The sequence below is a fragment of the Anabrus simplex genome, chromosome 9 (genome assembly GCF_040414725.1).
Source record: "Anabrus simplex isolate iqAnaSimp1 chromosome 9, ASM4041472v1, whole genome shotgun sequence".
Lineage (NCBI taxonomy): Eukaryota > Metazoa > Arthropoda > Insecta > Orthoptera > Tettigoniidae > Anabrus > Anabrus simplex.
In genome coordinates, this window is record NC_090273.1 from 106,841,667 (window position 1) to 106,863,699 (window position 22,033).

Below are 22,033 nucleotides of genomic sequence, written 5' to 3' on the forward strand. Positions count from 1 at the left end.
TCTCCATCAGGATACTCTAGGGCCAGAAAAGGATGCAGACGGTCTGAAAGAATGTCCACATAACGCGCACCTGTCAGCGTTCCCTGCAGCCGGACAATGGGGCCTAATTGTGTCCATGAGAACTCTGCCCAGACCACAACTAAGCCATCTCCCACCTGGACACAACCTCATTGATATGCAGGATCCATAGCTTCATGGGGCATATGCCACACTCTCACGTGCCCATCAGCTTGATAAGACTGGAAATGGGATTCATCGGACCATACCACACGCCACCACTGTTCCATGGTCCATTTCCGATGTTTGCGGACCCATGCATGTCGTCGAGCTCTGTGTCGAGATGTCAGCAAAGGGACATGAGTTGGTCGTCGGCTGCTGAAGCCTATACGGTGCAGTTGGCTCCTTACAGTCGTAGTAGAAATGGGTTCCTTACTCCCAACATTCAACTGGGTGGTGATCTGAATCACAGTAGTCCATAGAGTGCCCAGTATGGTTCTGCGAAGGTGACTTTATGTCTGTTCGTTAAACACCTGTGGCCTTTCCGTGCAGCAGTTTACACAGGTGGTAACATCTATCTGCAATATTGATGATCCACCCTCAACAGTGTTGACCTCAGAAACCCGAATTCACATGTAATCTCCACAATGATATGAGCCGTGTGCCAATGATTATCCCGTATTCAAAGTCGGTTAACTCGCAAAATGTCTGTGACAGATTGCTCAGGTATGCCACAGCTAGGCACAATGCTCACGGGTCACACACGGCACATTTCCTAATGGGACACCCTTTCCCGTGACTTTTGGCCACTCAGTGTAATATTAGGACAAGTTAGATATCCATTTTATTTTACAAAATTCCAAAAAATTAGTGTTTCGCACATTGTTAAGTAAGCACCTATTGTATTCAGCAATAAGCAGTTACATGAAATAGCTTTCATCCCCAAGATAATACCTGAAAAAGAAACAACTTAATAAGTTAATAATTAATAATATTTTTCAACATTTTGTTTAATCATAAATTAGTTTTGACAGATTGAAGAACCTAATACTTATAGATTATCTAAGTCAAAACTGAAAAATGGGAGGGGGAGGGGAGAAAAAATGGAATAAAAATGTTATGTTAGCTGCTCGAAACAAGTGATTGTTTAAAACAATTGGTACAAACCCTGTTTTATTTCCTTTGATTTCTTTAACCATTAAAAAAAATACTCAGCAGAAATACACACAATATGTTAGTCGTGACTAACAGATTCCTACAGCGCCACAGCAAGTAGTGGAGACTCGTGTAACATGTGCTGTGAAGAAGGGCAGCAGGAGTATATTGTTGCCAAGGTATACACTGAGGTATGATTCACCCACTTGTCATGTACATTCGTTAGTCTGGCAGTCTCATTATCAATGTGTCGGTGTAGTTCTGTCTAGTGTCTGTCTGTTAACATGTTGTCAAATACTACATTTTATAAATTGTATAATCATGCTGCAAATACATGTGTAATTATTGTTCCTTTAGTGAAAGTTTGACTGTATAGTATTGAATCAACATCTCAACAAAAAGAAACTAGTAAGCTTACTACCTCACTTAAATTGGTAGACTGTGAATCTTTTCCTCTCTGTAGAAATTCACTCAGAGAGCATGAAAAAGTCGCCACTTTGCTGTCTATACATTTTTGTACCCACTTCTAATTCCTAATCATTGCTGCTGCATGCTACAGAACTGCAGGAAGAATGGTCTGCCATTCTCAGGGGTGGGGTGTTCCATCACCTGGTAGATAGTTGCCCTTGCAAATTTCAAGCTGTAGTAACAGCCATTACTGGGCTGTTTATCAGAGTACCAGCTACAAGACAGTTTTGAATAGGTGTCTTGATACTTTTGATCAGATATTGTAGTTCTTACTCCCAGCATAATAGCCAATGTGTTTGTTCCAAAATATTTATGGCAATGGTATTCTTTTAGAACTGTATCTTCTAAATTAGTTATCTGAAAGTAATATTAAATAAATGCATATAAAAAATTATTTAAAAACATAAATTGACACTGTAACTTCCACACAAAACTCAAACCATCTCTGTGTATCACAATCATTCAATATCTGAGCCAGTTGCAACTTGTACTCCGTTACATCAGTCATCATCATAAAATTTTTCATACCATTTGACCAGCTCCAAATTTTTTCTGCTCAAAATTTTCTCTAGTTGTAGACATCTTTGGGCTTTGTGTATACATCCATCTTAGAGCTTCCACAACATGGTCTGCTATAAGAAGGTACCCCCTACCCTTTCTCTTGGTGTATTACACAACATGTTTCCACAAATCTATCATATCATTCTGTGACAGTCCCCAGCTATGTCAAAACTTTCTGATAACTCTGCTCTGAAATATTGTTTTACCATAATTTGTGATTGTTTTGTGGTACACGGTCCACACCACTGTACAGCTCCATGATGACTGTCACATATCCCGTCAGATGCATGAGAAGAGTACGTGGAGGGAAATTCAATGGCAAGAGGAGTACACGTCCTAAAATTTGATGACACAAGGCAAGGTTGAATAAATATCTGAAGAAATTTCAGATGGTAGTTTCAAAATTATCTAATAATACTTTCAGGTAAATAATTTAAAATAACTCGTAACTCTCATAAATACCATATGAATGGAAAAAGTACACGAGATGAACATCTCCTCTAGGAAACAAGAGGTGAGCAAAGTTTTGCTTTATGATCATCCTTACTGTGTTGCAACTGGGCAAGCATCCACTATTAACACTAATCAGAGGAAAAAAATGGAAGGGGTCAACACTTCAAAAAATGAAGGTATCAGCAAAAGGAGGATATGGGCCATGATGGGCATGAAAATTACAGACTTCCTAGGCCTCGAATTTTCTAATACCGTTGGGTTCAGAAAAGAACAAAACAAGAGTTGACCAAGGGAGGTCAGATAGATGAAAGTGAGCAGCCTGGCACAAGTAAGAGGAATCAATGCTAGGACTCAGCTAAGGGCCCCCTGATTGCCAAACCACACTCCCAAGTTATGAACCCCTAGTGTCCCTTTTACTCATCTCCTATGACAGGCAGGGGATACCATGTGTGTTAATCTACCACTCCACCTACAAGGGATTGCTTACTGTAGGTTTTCATCTGTTTGCAAAATAACTAAGTCAAATAAAGTATGGCAGTCGGTTATTCAGAAGATCAAACCCGATCTATCCCTTGAGGCCTTTATTGTAAAGCTAAAGCTAAGTTACTTTGGAAGCAAAATGAGGAAGAATGATTCTATCACGAAAACAATTGTTTAGAAAAGTGGAGGGAACACTTGAGACAAGGGGGTTGGCATTGGAGTGGATAGACTCCAACAAAGAAACAACAAAGTTATCGCTGAAGGATCTGTAATGTCTAATTAAAATCAGAAACACCAAGAGGCTTTTTATTCGTGCAGTTACCTGGAGTGAACGTCGACTTGATGACATATAGAGAGAAGAGTAGTAGTACTTTGTTGTTACCGTCGTAGTCTTCGTCATCTGGTGAAAGATGTTGCTTTGAATGTGAGAAACTAACAAAGAGATTTAATTAATAATAGTTATTATACATTTTCATTAAAAGAAAGAAAAGTTCCAATCTTTACATCTAGTAACCCTTTCCTTGCGTACACCACTGATTATTCTTAACGTTAATGCTGAATGTGTTCTTGAATTTTCCACAATTTTAGTGATAACCTGAGTGTACAGGCTCCCTGAATAGTAATATTGGGGACCCATAGTAATCTGATGCCCCTTCATCGCACTAAGAAGGAAACACCTAGAGTATACAACTGTCTTGATCATTTAGGGCTATCACCACTGCTGTATGAAATGAGTACTTGCTTATAAATTAATATGGTAATTGTCTTCATTTGCTGAATATGTAGTCATTTGTTGTGCATACTTAGGAGTCTAAAAATCCTACAAACTGCTCACCATTTGTGCAATTGAGCCCATAGTTCTTAGTATTATCGTATGGCAGTTTATTAGAATAGTAATATGCCCGTGAAATCCATGCATGGGTATTTCAAATTGCTACATGTATATTGGCTTTTAAAAGTGTTAATACTATCACAAACAACCTTGTTATGTTTCTAGCTCACAGATTATGTTGTAACAAAATGCATTTCAACACATTTCTAGAGCCTGGCTTGTTTATGCTAGAAGAAATAGCTTTTATGTCTGCTGTATACATGTAAAATAATTGGTTTTCTTCCCTTTAATGTGAGATAATATTGCTTTATTACTGTATTAATTTTTAAATGCTATGCAATACTATGAAGGAGTACACTTTTCTTTCCATAATAAAGCTGTCATTGAACTAATTTGCTTCATAAGACAAGTATAGACTTGACTCTTTGAGTGTCAACTGAAACTTATGACTCTATGCTAAATGTGTCAAGCCCATTTCCCTAAAAATGCAGTGTGTCAGATAAATGTTCATACTTTCTTATCAAAGTTAGTCACTTGATTCCTTTTTTAACGACTGGTCTACATGCTCTTTTAGAAATCCAAAAGTCTGAAAAATGTAAAAAAATGTTTTAAAAAATTTTTAACTCTTCCTTCTGAAATTTATTTTTCTGTTTGATACCAGTAGTTGAAAATTGGCAATAAAAGGATGGTTTTAGAACTATCATCTAAATGAAAACAGAACTGTTAATTAATGACAGAAATGCAAATATTTCCTTTAATCTAGCTGTGTTAATTTTGGAATTTTGTTTGTTTAAGCCCGCCTGGTGGCCATGATCCTTAAGGCATTGAAGACTAAATGATCTGACACCATTGTTTGCCAGTTCGAGTCCCGTTGGTCAAAAAACGTTTCACTATCAGAATGTTGGCTGGCATGGTAGGGGTGGTGGTGGTATATAGTTTCTAATCACTAGATTGCATGCCAAAAGCCTGGATTAAATTCAAAACCTCTCCGCAGTGCTCATGTGGGGTGAGTGCATATGACTCTGATTTGTCCATCGGATGCCGCGTTAAGCCTTGAGCAGACCCCATGGTGCTATTCGACAGGAATGAGCTATGTGCCAGCACCAGGTTTCACCCTCTCCCTTCCTACTATTATATATCATGTCATTCATTTTATCTCATAAACTCCTCTGAGGTTGACATCAAGGAGGGTATCAGGTCATAAAAACCCACCACGACAGGTTCATCTCGCCTTAAGTATACTTGACCCCCTAGAAAAACGGGACAAAGTTTGGATAAACTACAGAGAGAGAGAGAGAGAGAGAGAGAGAGAGAGAGAGAGAGAGAGAGAGCGCTCATCGTGGTGAAGTACATTCTAATATTATAATGGTCACAGAGTATTTATACAATAAATTAATACACTCCAGCGTTATAAGCTAGTAACATCAAATCAGTTCAACAATAAGTTTGCTTACAGGAATATATCAAAGAACCACATAGTCCTTTCACACCTATTTTAATGTCAGACTCATTGGCAGAATGGTTAGCGAACTGGCCTTCGGTTCAGAGGGTCCCGGGTTCGATTTCTGGTAGGGTCAGGGATTTTAACCTCCATTGGGTAATTCCAATGGCCTGGGGGCTGGAAATTTGTGCTGTCCCCAACATCCCTGGAACTCACACAGCAGACATAACACTATCCTCCACCACAATAACACGCAGTTACCTACACATGGCAGATGCTGCCCACCCTCATCGGAGGGTCCGCCTTACAAGGGCTGCAGTTGGCTAGAAATAGCCACACAAAATTAAATTACAGTATTACCTATTTTAATATCCTAAAATATGAATATTTCATAGAAACATAATCATATGTATATTATACTAGCTGATGTACCCGTGCTTCGCTACGGAATTCTACATTGTATACAGAATTCTAGGTTAGGTAGTGTATATGTTGTGAGCAAGTTTGTATTATTGCATAGCACTTAACATTACCCTAGAAACGGGACGGGGAAGTCACCAAATGTCCTTTCTCATATGAAGATTTTTTTTTTTTTTGCTAGTGGCTTTACGTCGCACCGACACAGATAGGTCTTATGGTGACATTGGGATAGGAAAGGCCTAGGAGTTGGAAAGAAGTGGCTGTGGCCTTAATTAAGGTACAGCCCCAGCATTTGCCTGGTGTGAAATTGGGAAACCACGAAAAACCATCTTCAGGGCTGCCGACAGTGGGATTTGAACCCACTATCTCCCGGATGCAAGCTCACAGCCGTGTACCTCTAACTGCATGGCCAACTTGCCCAGTCATATGAAGACTGGGTTAGGGAATTTTCATTGTAAAGTTAGGCCCCCTTGCCTACCATCAGTCACAATCAGGTTGGGGAGATTTCATTTTAATGGCAGACACTCACTCTCCACCTGCCTTTTTACATTCTCAGAAAGACTGTCTTAGTAGCTTTCTCAACTGAAATGAACATAGTTCATTACAATGACATCAGTTGGAATGGCGCAATTAAAAGCAATGCTTTCATATGAAATACTCGATCAAATGAAAACCCGCACATTTTCACACTTTTAATGAACAGTACTACGCTACCGATCTAACAGTCCAAAGTTCCAGGAGCTGGAATGGCCAAGCCGCAGAGAGCCGTGATCCTTGAACACACTTCGTCTGATTTCGGCCGGCTTGGGGTGTCGAATTGTGGAGACTCCCTGGGCAAAAACTATGCCCTTTCAGTAATCTGTTTCCTAGGAGTACCTGATGTGTCAGAAAATCTCAGTTCATTACACAGGCGGTGGAAAAATCTGACTTGGAGACAAATTTTTCCTCCAAGCCAGAGGAGAAACCCCCTCTCCACTGCTAATTTGGAATAAAATTAATGTAGAATTTAATAAAAGTGAAGAGGAAGAAGCTTTTCTTAAGAAACAGCTCTTTTCAGGGTTGAATTTTGAGTTATTTAGTGAATTGTGGTGTTATAATTTGGATTAGTCCTAAATTGTAATTCTAGACCAGGTCATCTACTACTACTACTACTACTACTACTACTACTACTACTACTACTACTACTACTACTACTACTACTACTACTACTACTACTACTACTACTACTACTACTACTACTACTACTACTACTACTACTACTACTACTACTACTACTACTACTACTACTACTACTACTACTACTACTACTACTACTACTACTACTACTACTACTACTACTACTACTACTACTACTACTACTACTACTACTACTACTACTACTACTACTACTACTACTACTACTACTACTACTACTACTACTACTACTACTACTACTACTACTACTACTACTACTACTACTACTACTACTACTACTACTACTACTACTACTACTACTACTACTACTACTACTACTACTACTACTACTACTACTACTACTACTACTACTACTACTACTACTACTACTACTACTACTACTACTACTACTACTACTACTACTACTACCACCTTAAGTATGCCCACTGCTCATTCAAAACAGCGCGTCAGAGTAGAGATTGAGTAGCTAGAGTACTATGATGAACCAGTCAGTTACGTACCAGCAGTATCAGAAAGTGTATGAACCAGAGGAATGGCATGCTTCAGAAGAAAGTTTTCTAACTCCCCAGCGATTTCCCACCAATATTCAGTCAGGCTGTTATACTTGGTACGCAGCAGTAATCCCATCTATCTGAGTTAAGCGGCAGCATAAGAGAGACAAAGAACATCACAACAAACAATGGTAAATGTAATGTTATTGTTGATCAGTGTTATGCGCTTTCAATATTGTAGGCCTCACATTTAGTTTCCTTCCGACTCTGAAATACTATTCTTATCATAGTCGGTACGGTAAAACTGAATAAAACATAAATGATCGGAAATTGTATTCTCTATAACTATTGTTATGTAGTACTTTCCGATAGCACCAATAACATAGGTATTTAAAAGTTAAATTTTAAGCGCCTTCCCCTAAACTACAATTTCATCCAGCGTGAATAAAATTGTTAATAACTTAGACTGTAGTTTCTTATTCCCCGACTCTATATACCGATTAAATTCTGTTAACCCATTTTCTCGTGGCTGGGCATTGATGTGGACTTGGCAACAAAAATACAAATTCATTAACATATGTGTTATCGAAGCCAGTGCGGCAACAATGTATGACATAAATGATCGGAAATTTAATTCTGTATAACATTCGTTATGTAGTACTTATTGATAGGACCCCTAATAATATAAATATTTGAGAATTAAATGTTAAACCTTCCCCTAACCTAACATTTCACTCAGCGTAAGTAAAATGATTTATAGCCTAGATTATAGTGGCTCATCCCCCAATTTCACATACTGATTTTCATTAAATTCTCTTCAGCCGTTTTCTCGTGATGCGTGTACATACATACATCCATACATACATACATACAGACAGACAGACAGACAGACAGACAGACAGACAGACAGAAATGATGGAAAAGTAAATATTGCATTTCCTTGTTACTATGGACATGACCGATATAGAAATACCATTCTTTTCAAATTCTGAGCAATGTACAGACAAAACTCTTATTTTTTATATATAGATGAAGAATTGTTTGTGTTGATTTAATCTGATATACATTCTTATGCAAATGGAAATACTTTTATGTGACTGTTAGAGCTTTGTTTTATATAATTCAATTATATTGTTTAAGTGCATCATATTGATGCCCTGTAAAAGTAAACAAACAAGCAAGCAAACAAACAAACATAAAAGAAAATATAAAGTCAGTTTCAAAATAACCTCCAGTTTTACTCTACTTCAGATAGTTCTTTAACCTCATTTTGAACATTTGTAATACAATCTGTAAGGAAATTAACCAATAGCCAGGTACTACACGTTCTGAAAACAACAGCTATAATAAGAAAACCAACTAGGTACAAGTGAATAAAACAAAGCATTATATCCCAGTTCAATATTTACAACACACACAATCTTTTTTCAAAATTCACATTTATGCCCTGAGATACAGTCTGAATACAATTCTTTATGCGGAGAGAGAGGGATTGGTTCTTAGTTTTGTCAATAGAAAAAATACCCTACACAATCTTGTTTGTCTGTTTGGAGGTTTTAGGACACCAAATGACAATGAAAGGCTTGCATTTGTTGCATAAAAAACAGTCACAATTATTACATCAAACTATGGCATCTTGGTCTGTATGTGGCTCCACATCGTCACCATAAATTAATCCCGTCCTAATAGAAAACAGATTCATTTACACACAGTCACCATGTACAATGTTAGTGCAGTTACAGGATACATTGATTACACAGATACAATGCGAACATGTAGTTCAGTCGCACTTGACGCTGAATAACTCTAGTTCGAGTCTACATACAACATGATGCAATATTGCATCATGCACAACAGGGCAAATTCAATCTTCCGAATGCTGCCACAAAATTAGGCTTATTTTTATTTCTTCAAGCCAGAAGTAACGCTGGATGATGCCACGTTTTATTTCAGTCAGCTATTATTCCCTCCAAAGAAAATATATTTTTTAAAGCAAGTGGCCAAATTAGGAAGCTCAAGGTTCCTGTCACTGGAAAATAAACTATTAGTGCCATCTAGTGAATGAACATATAACTATGCCAAGTTATTAATCATATTGATTCTGGAATTTCTAGTAACATTTCCAAGCATTAATATAACCAATGTTGGCATTCAAAGGATTAATAATTAAGAAAGAAATTTCTAGAAAAATGTGTAAAGTTATGATTTAATGAGGAAAGAAAGGTGGAAAGAGGAAAATGAGTTTCTAGCTTACTCTAGCAATATAATTAAGCATTCAAAAATCTTATTTAATGATTTGTATTTTTAACTGTCTTTATTACATAAATTTAATTGAAAGAATTTTTTAGTAAAAGTTTGTGTGTTTCCCTAGGTATGAATATGTACTTCTTGTGTGGTTATCTGGCTTGCTCCTTTTCGAACTCACTAACCCGAGTGATAAGAGCGGCCTTGGATGGATAAAAGTGGCTGTTCTCCTGTTCGGAATCTTTGGTGTGGCACTTCACATAGCAGGCTTTGCCTTCGTGAACAAGGATCACTGGGTGACTCTTATGTACCTGAGAAACCAGCTGTTTGCTCTGTCATTCCTACTGGCATGTGTGCAAATCTTGGACTTCCTCTCATTCCACTACCTGTTTGGTCCATGGGCAATTATAATTGGAAATCTCATGAAAGACCTTGCAAGATTTTTGGTTGTGTTGGTGATCTTTGTGTTTGGCTTTTCAATGAACATTGTAGCCCTAAACCAGCCATTTGTCAATGAAAAGGCCCTCGCAAATGCTAATGCGAGAAAGCAGTACAATCAAGTGTTCGGCGAAGGTAAGACCACTTAAGTTCTTAAATCTTTATTGTTCCTTATTCTGAAGTTAATTAATTTTTCTTTTATCATTATTTTTTCTAAACCTAAACTTGTTTTAGAGACTTACTTAGCATGGTACCGGTATTTTAAATAAGGTAAGAAATGCAGTGATGGAAAAAGTATAAAATATAAGTTACTAGAAAGCAAGGCCATACCCAGGGATGGGGGAGGGGGTTCAAAACCCTCCAAAATAAAAATGAACTTGACAAATTTACACAGCCTACAATAAATTACAAATATTATAAAAATAAGCATTTGTAAAATAAACAAATGAATTTAAAGTATAAAATCTGTGCCATCTTTAAATGTTTCTCTGTGAATATAGTTAACAAATTTAAGTTACTGAAAATATAAATGGAAATTTTAATTTTGGTGAGATATACAGATTGTTTTCTTTTATGTTCTTAATACACTTTGCACCATAAAAATAGATTTCAATAAACATATAGAAATATGTTCATGTTATCGAACTGCCAGAAGATTTTAAAAAAATCATCAAACATCTAAATCTTTTTAATACTTACAGTGAAACATTTTGTTACCTCCATTTTTAAACAAATCTTTGTGTCGCACTGCACACATGAGTTAAAGCATGTTTTACTCAACAGACCGCTATGAATTTACCTTTCTACTTCACCCATTGAGAAGTAAAAGGTACTGCTCTAAAACTCAAACTTTTCTTTCTTTCCATGGTTTCCCATTTTCACACCAGGGAAATTCTAGTGCTGTACCTTAATCAAGGCCACAGCCGCTTCCTTCCCATCCCTAGGCCTTTCCTGTCCCATCGTCGCCATAAGACCTATCTGTGTCGGTGCAATGTAAAGCAAATGGCAAAGATAATAAATAAATAAATAAATAAATAAATAAAATAAAAACTTTACTTTCTGTAAAATCTATTTGAAAGTAAAAAGTATGTGTTACTATAGCTTTTGTCTCCGGAACCCCATCCCTCGCCCTAAATCCTATCCCCTTATAAAAAATTCCTTGGTACGGCCTTGCTGGTAAGAATTACAGTTACCTGAGAAATGAAAATCCACTGCCTGTTTCCAGTCATTCAACCGAGTCAGGAATGGAATGAATGAAGCCCCATCTAGCGGCCAGGATAGGAATTGTGCCGGCTGCCAAAGCCTGTCGCACTCATCTGGGACAATGATTAATTAATGATAGATGAAATGAAATGATATTGGAGAGTGTTGCTGGAATGAAAAATATGACAGGGAAAACTGGAGTACCTAGAGAAAAACCTGTCCCGCCTCCGCTTTATCCAGCAAAAATCTCACATGGAATGACCAAGATTTGAACCAGGGAACCCAGCGGTGAGGGGCCAGCACGCTGCTACCTGAGCCTTGGAGGCTGTTACCTAAGAAATATTTTACTAAATTAAAATTACTTTTAATCAGTAAAATTACAACAATAATTACTTCACAGAATGCCAGTCTTCAGAAAATCAGGCATTTTTTGTTTTATATGGGGTAAGGAAAAGTTTAGAAGGAAAAGCATACTACCTTGTTTTTTACTTAATAGCAAAGACACATTACATTGGTATCATTACCAAATAAGACTGAACACAATACTTAACTTTAAAAAGTTTACTCTCCAACAAATTTTGCATTTCACACTTCATGTTCTCATTGTTTGTAGGGTCGACTGTGATCGTTTAAAATATTTGTTTATTCTGGTTCCATTACTTACCATGACCAACCTCACAGTCAAGGTACCAGTACATAACTGTCTAAACCTCAACCAGTAACTGAATAAGCTGCGAGTAAATGAGTGTGCATCATATCTTCGGCTTTTATACCCACTACCAAACTCTTGATGATTGATTACTAAACTGTAACAATTACAATATTATTTAAAGAAGTGAATTATGATTAAAAATTATAATTTTGAAAAGTAGCTATTACAAGCAAAAATTAATAAAAGTATTTGCTACCAGTAATTTGATTACTTTTAACTTGACAACTACCTCACTCTGGTAAAAGGATAGGAATAAATCGAGCTAGATTTGAATACTGAGAGACTTAATTTAAAGGTGACTTAGATCACCAAGGAGAGGAAATAATGTTATGAGACATTCTACAAGAGCCACTACAATACGTCTGCCTCTGTCGGTAGATTACTGGCTCATAAAAGAACTCCAGTGGGACGAAATTCTGCCACATCAGTATCTCCAAACATCTTCAGAAATAGTTAGTGCCATGTAAAAACATTTAACACTATTAAGAGCATTACTCCCAATAATAATAATAATAATAATAATAATAATAATAATAATAATAATAATAATAATAATAATAATAATAATAATAATAATCATATGGCATCAGCTATAGTGTGCAGACAATTTATTTGACACCATCTGGCTGTCTGCTCATCAATTTTAAAGTTCCGTTTTACTCAAGGCCTACTAGAGGCCAGAGTAAACTGAATCTCTTTTGGGTATCTATAGCTGAATTTTAATGAAGCTTGTAGAGTCAACACCAAATGTGTCACCAAAGATCTTTTACATGCTGAAATCGTATGACATAGTGTTGAATCTACTTTTTTTTTTTTTTCAAAAGTCTAACTACCTCTGCCGGATTTGAACCCGCTATCTTGGGTTCCAGAGGCAGACACTTCACCACTGATATTGGTGATGTCCATCCAAGGATGTGAGATTTTTGGAAAGAAAAAGTAGGAAAGAGAGTGTAAATCTGTCTTCTTTTACCAGAAAAAAAAATTAAGATTCTTTAGAAAAGTTACCGTCCCAATTTTACATAAGATTATGAACTCAATATCTTCATAAAAATTGTGAAATATGTATAAAACTGTTAAGGGTTGAAAAAAAAAATTGTTTTGGATGATTACACAAATAATAAAGAATGAAATTTTAAATTAAAAAAAAAAAAAAACTTGATTTCAACAAAAGCATTGCAGTACAAAATATAAACAAACAGGTTAGGAAACATAACAACTATGGAACAGATGTGGGAAGTGGCATGGAACCCTGAAAGGTAATGGAATGTAGCCTTTTGCTATGAAAGAAAATGAAGAGGGTAATTGCCCTTGGATTTTCAAAAAAGAGAGACAAATCCAAAACTCAAAAATTGAGACCTCTACAAAGGGAAATAGTTATTAGGCATGCCTGCAGACATGTGCAGTGCGCTAAAAGAAATTTTATCACTAAATTCAAAATAGAAACCCTAATCCAACGATACATGTATACTAAAATGAGGGCTAGTCCCATTCTACACAAACAAATATAGAAATAAAACCAAACACAAAGGTACAGTAAACTTGCATCATTATCCAAAACATTTCGGATAATATGCATAGATTTTCTGTACGTATGTAAGGTGATGCATAAATACTGGGAGGCAAACCTGAGGGATAATTACAATATAATGCAAAGGTTAACAAAAAGGGTATTGCATCCAAACAAATAGTATATTATCTTAGCTGCAAAGCTAAGTCATTTTGACAAAATTAGCAGTGAACGTGAAAGGAAGAAACAGTACTCACATTCACCAGTTACATTTACAGTACTTTTATTTTCTCCAATTTAGTCTCTTCTTTCTTGCTGATTCAGTGAGAATAAAATGTTCAAGAAAAGTCTTCATTTACGCAACAGGAAACACACTTCCAGAACTGCACATGCAGGTACAGGTTGTTTAACAAATTTTGACAAAAACAAAAATATTGAAATCAACAGATAAATTATCATTTTTGATACAACCCATAAATAAGAGTTTTTGAAACCAACTATTTAAAATGATATGGATATGTCCAGGTTTATGAGATCGAAACAATTCTTCAAAGTCCAAAATTTGAGTCCGAACAGAATAAAATCTTATACAAAAACCAGATCCCTTTTAATGCAATAAAATAAGAAATTCCACATCAGAACCCACTGCTGTCTCTATACTGCATGCACATTGGCAGAAAAAATCCAAACACCATGAAATAAGGAATGTACAATATGGAAATTTTTGCAATATATTTGTCGAGGTAACATATTTAATTAAAGGTACAAGACTATAGGTTAATATCTGCGGGAGGAAAGCCATCGCGAATGTGCCATGCTGGTCCATTAATAATCGGTGTAATCATCTACTGTTGAAAGCAGGCATGTAAACGTGCATGCATTGTGTCATACAGGTGCCAGATATCAGCTTGTGGAATGGGGTTGCATGCCTGTTGCACTTGGTCGGTCAATACAAGGACGGTTAATGCCGTTTGTGGATGACGCTGGAGTTGTCGCTAATGATGTCCCATACATGCTCGATTCGGGACAGATTGGCGGATCGAGCAGGCCAAGGCAACACATCGACACTCTGTAGAGCACGTTGGGTTACAACAACAGCATGAGGGCGTGCATTATCCTCTTCAAAAACATCCCCGGGAATGCTGTTCATGATTGGCAGCATAACAAGTCGAATTACCAGATGGATGTACACATCTGCAGTCAATGTGCATGGGATAACCATGAGAGTGCTCCTGCTGTCATAGGGAATTGTTCCCCAGACCAGAACTCCCGGTGTAGGTCCAGTGTATTGATGCCCCAGACACGTGGAATGCAGGTGCTCACCTGGCCTCCTCCTAACCAACACTCCATCCTCCAATGAGCTCTCGCTTGACACCACTGAAGTCACAGATGGCAGAGGTTTGGGGTCAGTGGAATGCAACTGCAGGGCGTCTGGCTCGGAGCTGTCATTCAAGTAACCGATTTCAAACAGTTCGTTGCATCACTGTGGTGCCAACTGCCGCTCGAATTGCTGCTGCAGACGCAGTCCGCTATACCACAGCCATATGCCGAATATGGAGGTCCTCCCCTCGGTGGTGCCATGGGAACGTTCGGAGCCTGGTCTTCTTCCAAATGTACCTTCTCTTGACCGCTGCTGCCAGCATGCATGCACAGTGGAGACATTCCTCCCGTGTCATTCTGCAATAGCACGGAAGGAAAATCCACCTTCACATAGTCCTATTATACGGCGTCGTTCAACCGATACTGTCCTCTTCGCCGTCGTAAAGGCATTCTTGACTCACTCCATCCAATCTCACAAGTAACTAATGCTCTTGCACAGTACAGCCCATATTTAAAGCAAACTTGATGTGCAACATGATGGAGCACTACTTAATCGCTAATGAGATTTGCAGGAAATTTGAGTAGTCATCTTTCAGATGTGTAAACACGCCTACCAATGTTTGTTAATCTAGCACAAACCCTTCTTGGTGTTTGGATATTTTTCCCCCAGTGTATATATTCTCTGATACTTGTAATTATTGAGTTAAAACTGACACATGATTTGGTAATAAAAATCCATAATCAGATTTTTCCCAAAAATATGGGAAGTAATCTGACTATGGATAAGGTAAGGGTTATTCTGCCCGAAGGCAGGTCCAAACCTCCGCAGAGGTGTTCCTGAGCTAGAGTTTACGTGCGGTAGGGTGGCCAGTTCCTTTCAGCTCCTCCATTCCCTTATCCACCACCAACAGCGCGTGGCAACCCATCCAACTCCTGACCACGCCCAATGTTGCTTAACTTCGGAGATCTCATGGGATCCGGTGTTTCAACATGGCTACGGCCGTTGGCTGACTATGGATAGTACATCCCAAAACATGAAATGGTTCTATGTACTGTATTTATTCTGTGGTCTATTGTTTAAGCTATGTCTGACTGTTATCAGCTGGAATTAAGAAGATACTGATATCTCATATTGATTACAAGTTTCTCCTCAACAGCCAAAATAACGTAAAATGCTTTCATCGTTCATTTTTTACTACCTGCTTTACATCATACTGACACAGAGAGGTCTTACGGCGATGGGAATTTCATTGATAATGTCATGCTTAGTTCCCAACAAGACTCCAAAATACGCTGTTCAACAACAACAAAAAAGCTATCAAACTTCTCATTTTCAAAAATTTAATTTTTTTTTACATCGCACCAAAACCGGCAGGTCTTATGTCAATGGGGTAGAAAAGAGTTAGGACTGGGAAGGAAGTAACAGAGGCTTTAATTAATGGGCAGCTAGTGTGAAAATGGTAAACCATGGAAAACCATCTTCTAAGCTGCTGACAATGTGACAATGGGGTTTGAGCCCACTATCTCCCAAATAAAATCAGATAGCTACGTGATTCAAACTGCTTATCCAACTTGCTTGGTATTTTGAGCACTTCTTGTACATAAATACAGCTACAACTACTCAAAGCAGGATCTGCGAGGGCTATTACCGATAATTCCAGAACAACCTTGAAATATCTGCAACAAATGATCGACCATAGGACATGCATTCAATTGAGAATTCTCCACAGATGTCTAGAAAGGTGTAATCCAGCTTGCTGATTACATGGAATTTGAACAATTTCATGGTGTGAGAGAGAACATTCTTTCTATTTACGTTTCCAGGCATCTGAGATGTTGAAAGAACTCCAAAGAAGGTTGTCTGCCGTGCGCAACAATAGTTGCTGATATTTCAGACTTTCTTGTAGTTCTCAATGTATCTGGATGGATTGGTAAGCACTGATTGCTTGCAATTTTGCTCAATGTCTTCAATAGCAATTCTGTTATGGTGGTACAATGCTTAAGACTGGTAGCCAATGTGTGGTGGTAGGACAAATACAACCAGTAATGAAGTGCATCATCTGGTTTAGTTGGGTATCTATTATTTTGGTATGAGCACTATTTAGCCAGGTTGAGGAGCAGTACTCAGCAACAGATTAATAAAGAGCCTGAGCAGTGAATCAAAGAAGTAAAAATACAAGTAATGTGAAATGTCTAGTCTCAACTATAAACTACCAAGGGTCAATAAGAATATGTTTATTCTGTAATACCCTTAGTTTAACAATCATTAACACTGGCATACAATATTCCTAATTAAATCAATTATTATAGAATAATAATCTCAATCTCCTTATAGTACCAGTAAACAGTTGAAATTCTTTAGAAATGTTAACATGCCAATTTTATATTAAGACTATAAACAAAATAATATCTATAAGCAATGTGAACTGGAAATTCATATTTTCAGTTAGTGTGGTATTCAGTATCTTTAGTGTATGTCTCTCTCTCTCTCATACTCTTAGTTTCTTCATTCTGGTCCTTGATGAAACTTCTTTTGTTGTGAGTATTAATTCTTACTGTATAGAGTTTTGTCAAAAGGACTAACTCTTCTGTACATTTTCATTAAAGTTACTCATTGAGGGGAAGGGGGAAAGAAACTGCCATAATTATGTTAATGTTTACTGCAGGCTCCAACAACACTGCCAATGCCTCACTGCCAACCCCAATCTTCAACTACTCCTTACCAGAAATTAATGACTCCCTCGTGGATTTTAATATACCCAATGACGATGACAACATTGCTTCCTTTGCTGCGTATACTGCCCCACTTCTCAGACCAGGGACTGGGGTTATTATTGATGATGATGATCATGATGATGATGATGATGAAGACAATACTCTCAATACACAGAACTCATCAGATGTCAGTGCAGAAGACCTTGAGTCATGTATGTGGTTGTGTGGGAGTGAATTTCACGTGTGTTGGTGTGCCTGCACTTTCTTGCTTTAGAGTTTGGTGATCAAATTACAAAAGGCTTGTAGATGTAATTAAGGAAAATTGTACTAATCCTTATCACCTGTGAGTTCTGTTTATCATGTTAGAACTCATCAGATGTTAGTGCAGAAGATCTTGAGTCATGTATGTGTTTGTGTGGGAGTGAATTTCACGTGTGCTGGTGTGCCTGCAATTTCTTGCTTTAGAGTTTGGTGATCAAATTACAAAAGGCTTGTAGATGTAATTAAGGAAAATTTTACTAATCCTTATCACCTGTGAGTTCTGTTTATCATGTTTAAGTATTTTAAAGTCCATCTCATATTACCAATTTATTCTTTTCAGAAATATTTCTTTCATACTATGTATGAGTTGTTGTTTTTCATTATGAAACCAGTCAGATATGTCAGAACATGTCATATCGTTATCCCCTTCTCTTCTTCTTTTTAGCTAACTCCTCTACTCTCAGTACACTCTCCCATTGTTTTGCCCCATATTTAACAGCAATCAGTCAATAATCACAGTGACCTTCCATCTCATTCTAAGCCAGCCTCTGGCCCTCTTCCCTTGTATTGTTTTCTTAAATAATTGTTTAGATATTGATGAATATTCCTTTTTCATGACTGCATTGTAATCAAAATTGACTTTCAACCTAGTAGACAATGGGAGTAGTGCCAGACGTGTAGTTTAGATCCTTTCCAACAGAACAGATATGACCTAGGCCACTATAGCTCAATGGTAGAGCAACTGATGCAAAATTGGGAGGTTGTGGGTTCAGATCCCACTGGTGTCCAGTTGGCCATTTTTGTTCTGTACTTAACATCTCTTCAACATGTATTATATGTACATAACATGACCTAATAGGTTGAAAGTCCATTTTGATGTTATGATATTCTTTCCTCTGGTATTGCCATCACATGCCCAAATAATTTAATCCAATACTACAATCTCCTTACATACACGCCTTCTTTTTATCTCTTCGGACTGTATGGGTAAATTCTCCATGCTTGCTTTGCTTGCTGTGCGAGCTCATGTTTTGAGACAAGAATTATACTTGTTAATACATACATGCATTTATAAGCATTCTATTTAAGGCTTTATATTTTTTAGACAGAAGATATCCTCAAGTGCATAATATTGAGTTTAGCACTGTGTATCAAGGTCAATGCTTGGTCATTTATGGGAGCTTTCAAATCCTTGCTGCAACACTGCCAGATTCAAAGATTCCACACAAGGAAAGAGCAGAAAATATGTTAATTCATTCAATGAGTGTTGGTACAAGAATACCTACTGGTCGGTAGAATTGAAGAAATTGAGAAATGTGTTGTGCTGGCCTTGTTTTCTGTTAACAAGGTGTGGTGCAAAAGTGGTTTTAGTAAAGTAAACACTTTGGCATTATCAGGCACAACAAATCTGCCAACTACACTCAACTTTCGATTTACCGTAACTGGATCAACCACCTTGCGCCTTAACCGCGATATCAAAAACACTAAAAAGCACGAGTGTTAGGAAAATGAATGAAATGGTGTATGGCTTTTAGTGCCAGGAGTGTCCAAGGACATGTTCGTCTCACCAGGTGCAGGTCTTTTAATTTGAAGCCCATAGGCGACCTGCGCGTCGTGATGAGGATGAAATGATGATGAAGACGACACATACACCCATCGTCCGTGCTAGCAAAATCAACCAATGATGGTTAAAATTTCCGACCCTGCAGGGAATCTAACCAGAGACCCCTGTGACCAAAGGCCAGCATGCTAACCATTTAGCTATGGAGCCGGACATGAGTGTTAGGAGTTACAGTAGGCCTATTACAAGCACGACAAACAGTTATGTATGGGGCTACCTTGGCAAATGTTGAGTCATTGCTGAAGTACAATGAGGGCCAGGATGATGCTCTCATCACCAAAAAACTTCTGTTAAGAAACTTGAGAAGCAAAATGAAGTGTTTCTTGGCACAAAAGCAGAAAATCATGACTGCTTATTTTCAGAAACAGTAAAGTTAGGTAGTCTGAATATTTTTCTTTGACTTGTTAGTTTCAATACCAGTATAAATGGTCCGTTATTGGACATTATAAATTTTCCAGCTAACTCATTCCTGGTTGCCAGCGTTTTGCCCTCGTGTGCTAGGCTGGGCTCATCAGTTGGTACCTAGCACACCTACCAAGATGCTGGCTAGTACATACCGTGGAGGCCACTGCGTAGGCTAATTGTAGCCACCGGCAGTGCCAATGCACTATGAGACACGAAAAGTGCTATTTATTTTTCCATTCGTTAATTGTGCTAAGTGCTACATTTACTGTAACGTATTGGGTCAATCAATATCTAAAGGCAGTGCCTTGTCAATTTAACCATTGTCTTCTGTCTTCAGCTTGTCATTTCATCTCACAGTAGGAACTACATCCAATGTTTTGCATCAGTACTTGAAGGAATTGCTTCCTAAGTTGACCTCTTCTCTTTCATAATATCTTTCCTTCTAGTAGATTGGTTAGAAAGGTATTATGATGCACTGTGTGTCCAATGGCCGGCGCCGTGGTGTAGGGGTAGCGTGCCTGCCTCTTACCCGGAGGCCCCGGGTTCGCCGACTAAGTCAGGGATTTTTACCTGGACCCGAGGGCTGGTTCGAGGCATACTCAGCCTACATGATTAGAATTGAGAAGCTATCTGACGGTGAGATGGAGGCCCCGGTCTTGAAAGCCAAGAATAACGGCTGAGAGGATTCATCGTGCTGACCACACGACACCTTGTAATCTGCAGGCTTTTGGGCTGAGCAGCAGTCACTTGGTAGGCCAAGGCCCTTCAAAGGCTGTAGTGCCATGGGGTTGGTTTGTTTGTTTGTTTGTTTTGTGTGTCCAATGAATGTAACTGTTTTTCTATGTATTATTACCATCAGCTGTTTCTTCTCCTGTATTTCTCGCAGGCTACTTTCGTTGGTTGTTTTTTCAGTCCAAATGACTTTTATCATTTGCCTCCAGACCCACATCTCAAACGCTTCAAGCCGTTTCCTATCCTGTTCTTGGATTGTCCAAGATTCACATCCACGTAAGAGTACACTCACACAAATGACATCACAAAACTTTTCCTAATCTCAATGTCTAGATGTATATTGGTCAGAAGATTTCTTTTGTTGTTGAATGCTTGTTTGGCAAGCACTATTCTTCTTCTTATCTCTTTGCTGCAACGGTTATCATTTGTGATTAGAACTCCAAGGTAAGAGAAACTGGTGACTTGTTCCACTACTTTGATAGCAAGCCCGATGTAGGTGTGATTTCCCCCAGGAACATATTGGGTAAGTTAATAAAAAACAATACAGTAGTATCATTTATTATCATTTTAACTGTACTTTCAATACGCCTGTTCTATTTTTAAATTTTTGTGCATTAACTGCGATTTTTACTTATCCGGGAAACCTTAACCCTACATTTTCCCGGTTAACAGAGAGTTGAGTGTATTGTGCTTTCTACAGTAAACATTTTTGGAAAAATGGTAAAATATATCTTCCTGCCTTGCCTATCCTAATAGCACAGATGTTGAAGGGCACTGCAACCGGAAGCAGATAACCAGTATGTAAATGTGGATCAGATCATATCAGAGATCAGTCATGCATAGTTTTACAACAGTTAGAAACATTTCCTTCATTCAAATGATCACTACAGATTTTTTAATAAAAAGATTGGCCACTCTGAAATTTATACAAAAGTCTTCAACATTCACCACGTTGTCTAGAAATATGATTATAATGATGTGTGTGAAGAGAAGCTTGTAGAATGGCAGATAATTCACCAAATTCACCACATATCTGATTTTGATGCTTTAAATTAACCAGAGAGTAAAATCACGGTTTTGGTCTCCTATAAACCTCCAGTCCACTCTGAGAATTTGAAATGCTACAGACCTTAAAACCTACCTTTGGACAGGGGGATGCTAAATGTGAAGTTTGGTTAAATTATTTCCAGTAGTTTTTCAGTTATGAGAAACATACTTTACACGCACTGAGCACAAGTCAGCCTTGCTAGAAATTGACACTCAGATTCCCTTAGCAACAACCTTTGAAACCTTACTGGAATCTCTCCAAGGCCTGTAGGAAATTCTTTTCTAATGGTCTCAATAAATTGATCAGATGGATCCCACCAGTAAGCTCTAGATACA

The 22,033-nt window shown here is 37.8% G+C and overlaps 1 protein-coding gene across 1 annotated transcript in view; it reads left to right on the plus strand.

Annotated features, from left to right (window-relative positions):
• Window positions 1-22,033, plus strand: part of nompC (no mechanoreceptor potential C) — a 653,999-nt gene that overhangs the window by 573,695 nt on the left and 58,271 nt on the right. Inside the window, exons 22-23 of the mRNA XM_068229166.1 lie at window positions 9,864-10,309; window positions 17,583-17,843. Of these exons, the coding sequence (XP_068085267.1) occupies window positions 9,864-10,309; window positions 17,583-17,843 (707 nt within the window). The remainder of the gene's footprint in view (window positions 1-9,863; window positions 10,310-17,582; window positions 17,844-22,033) is intronic.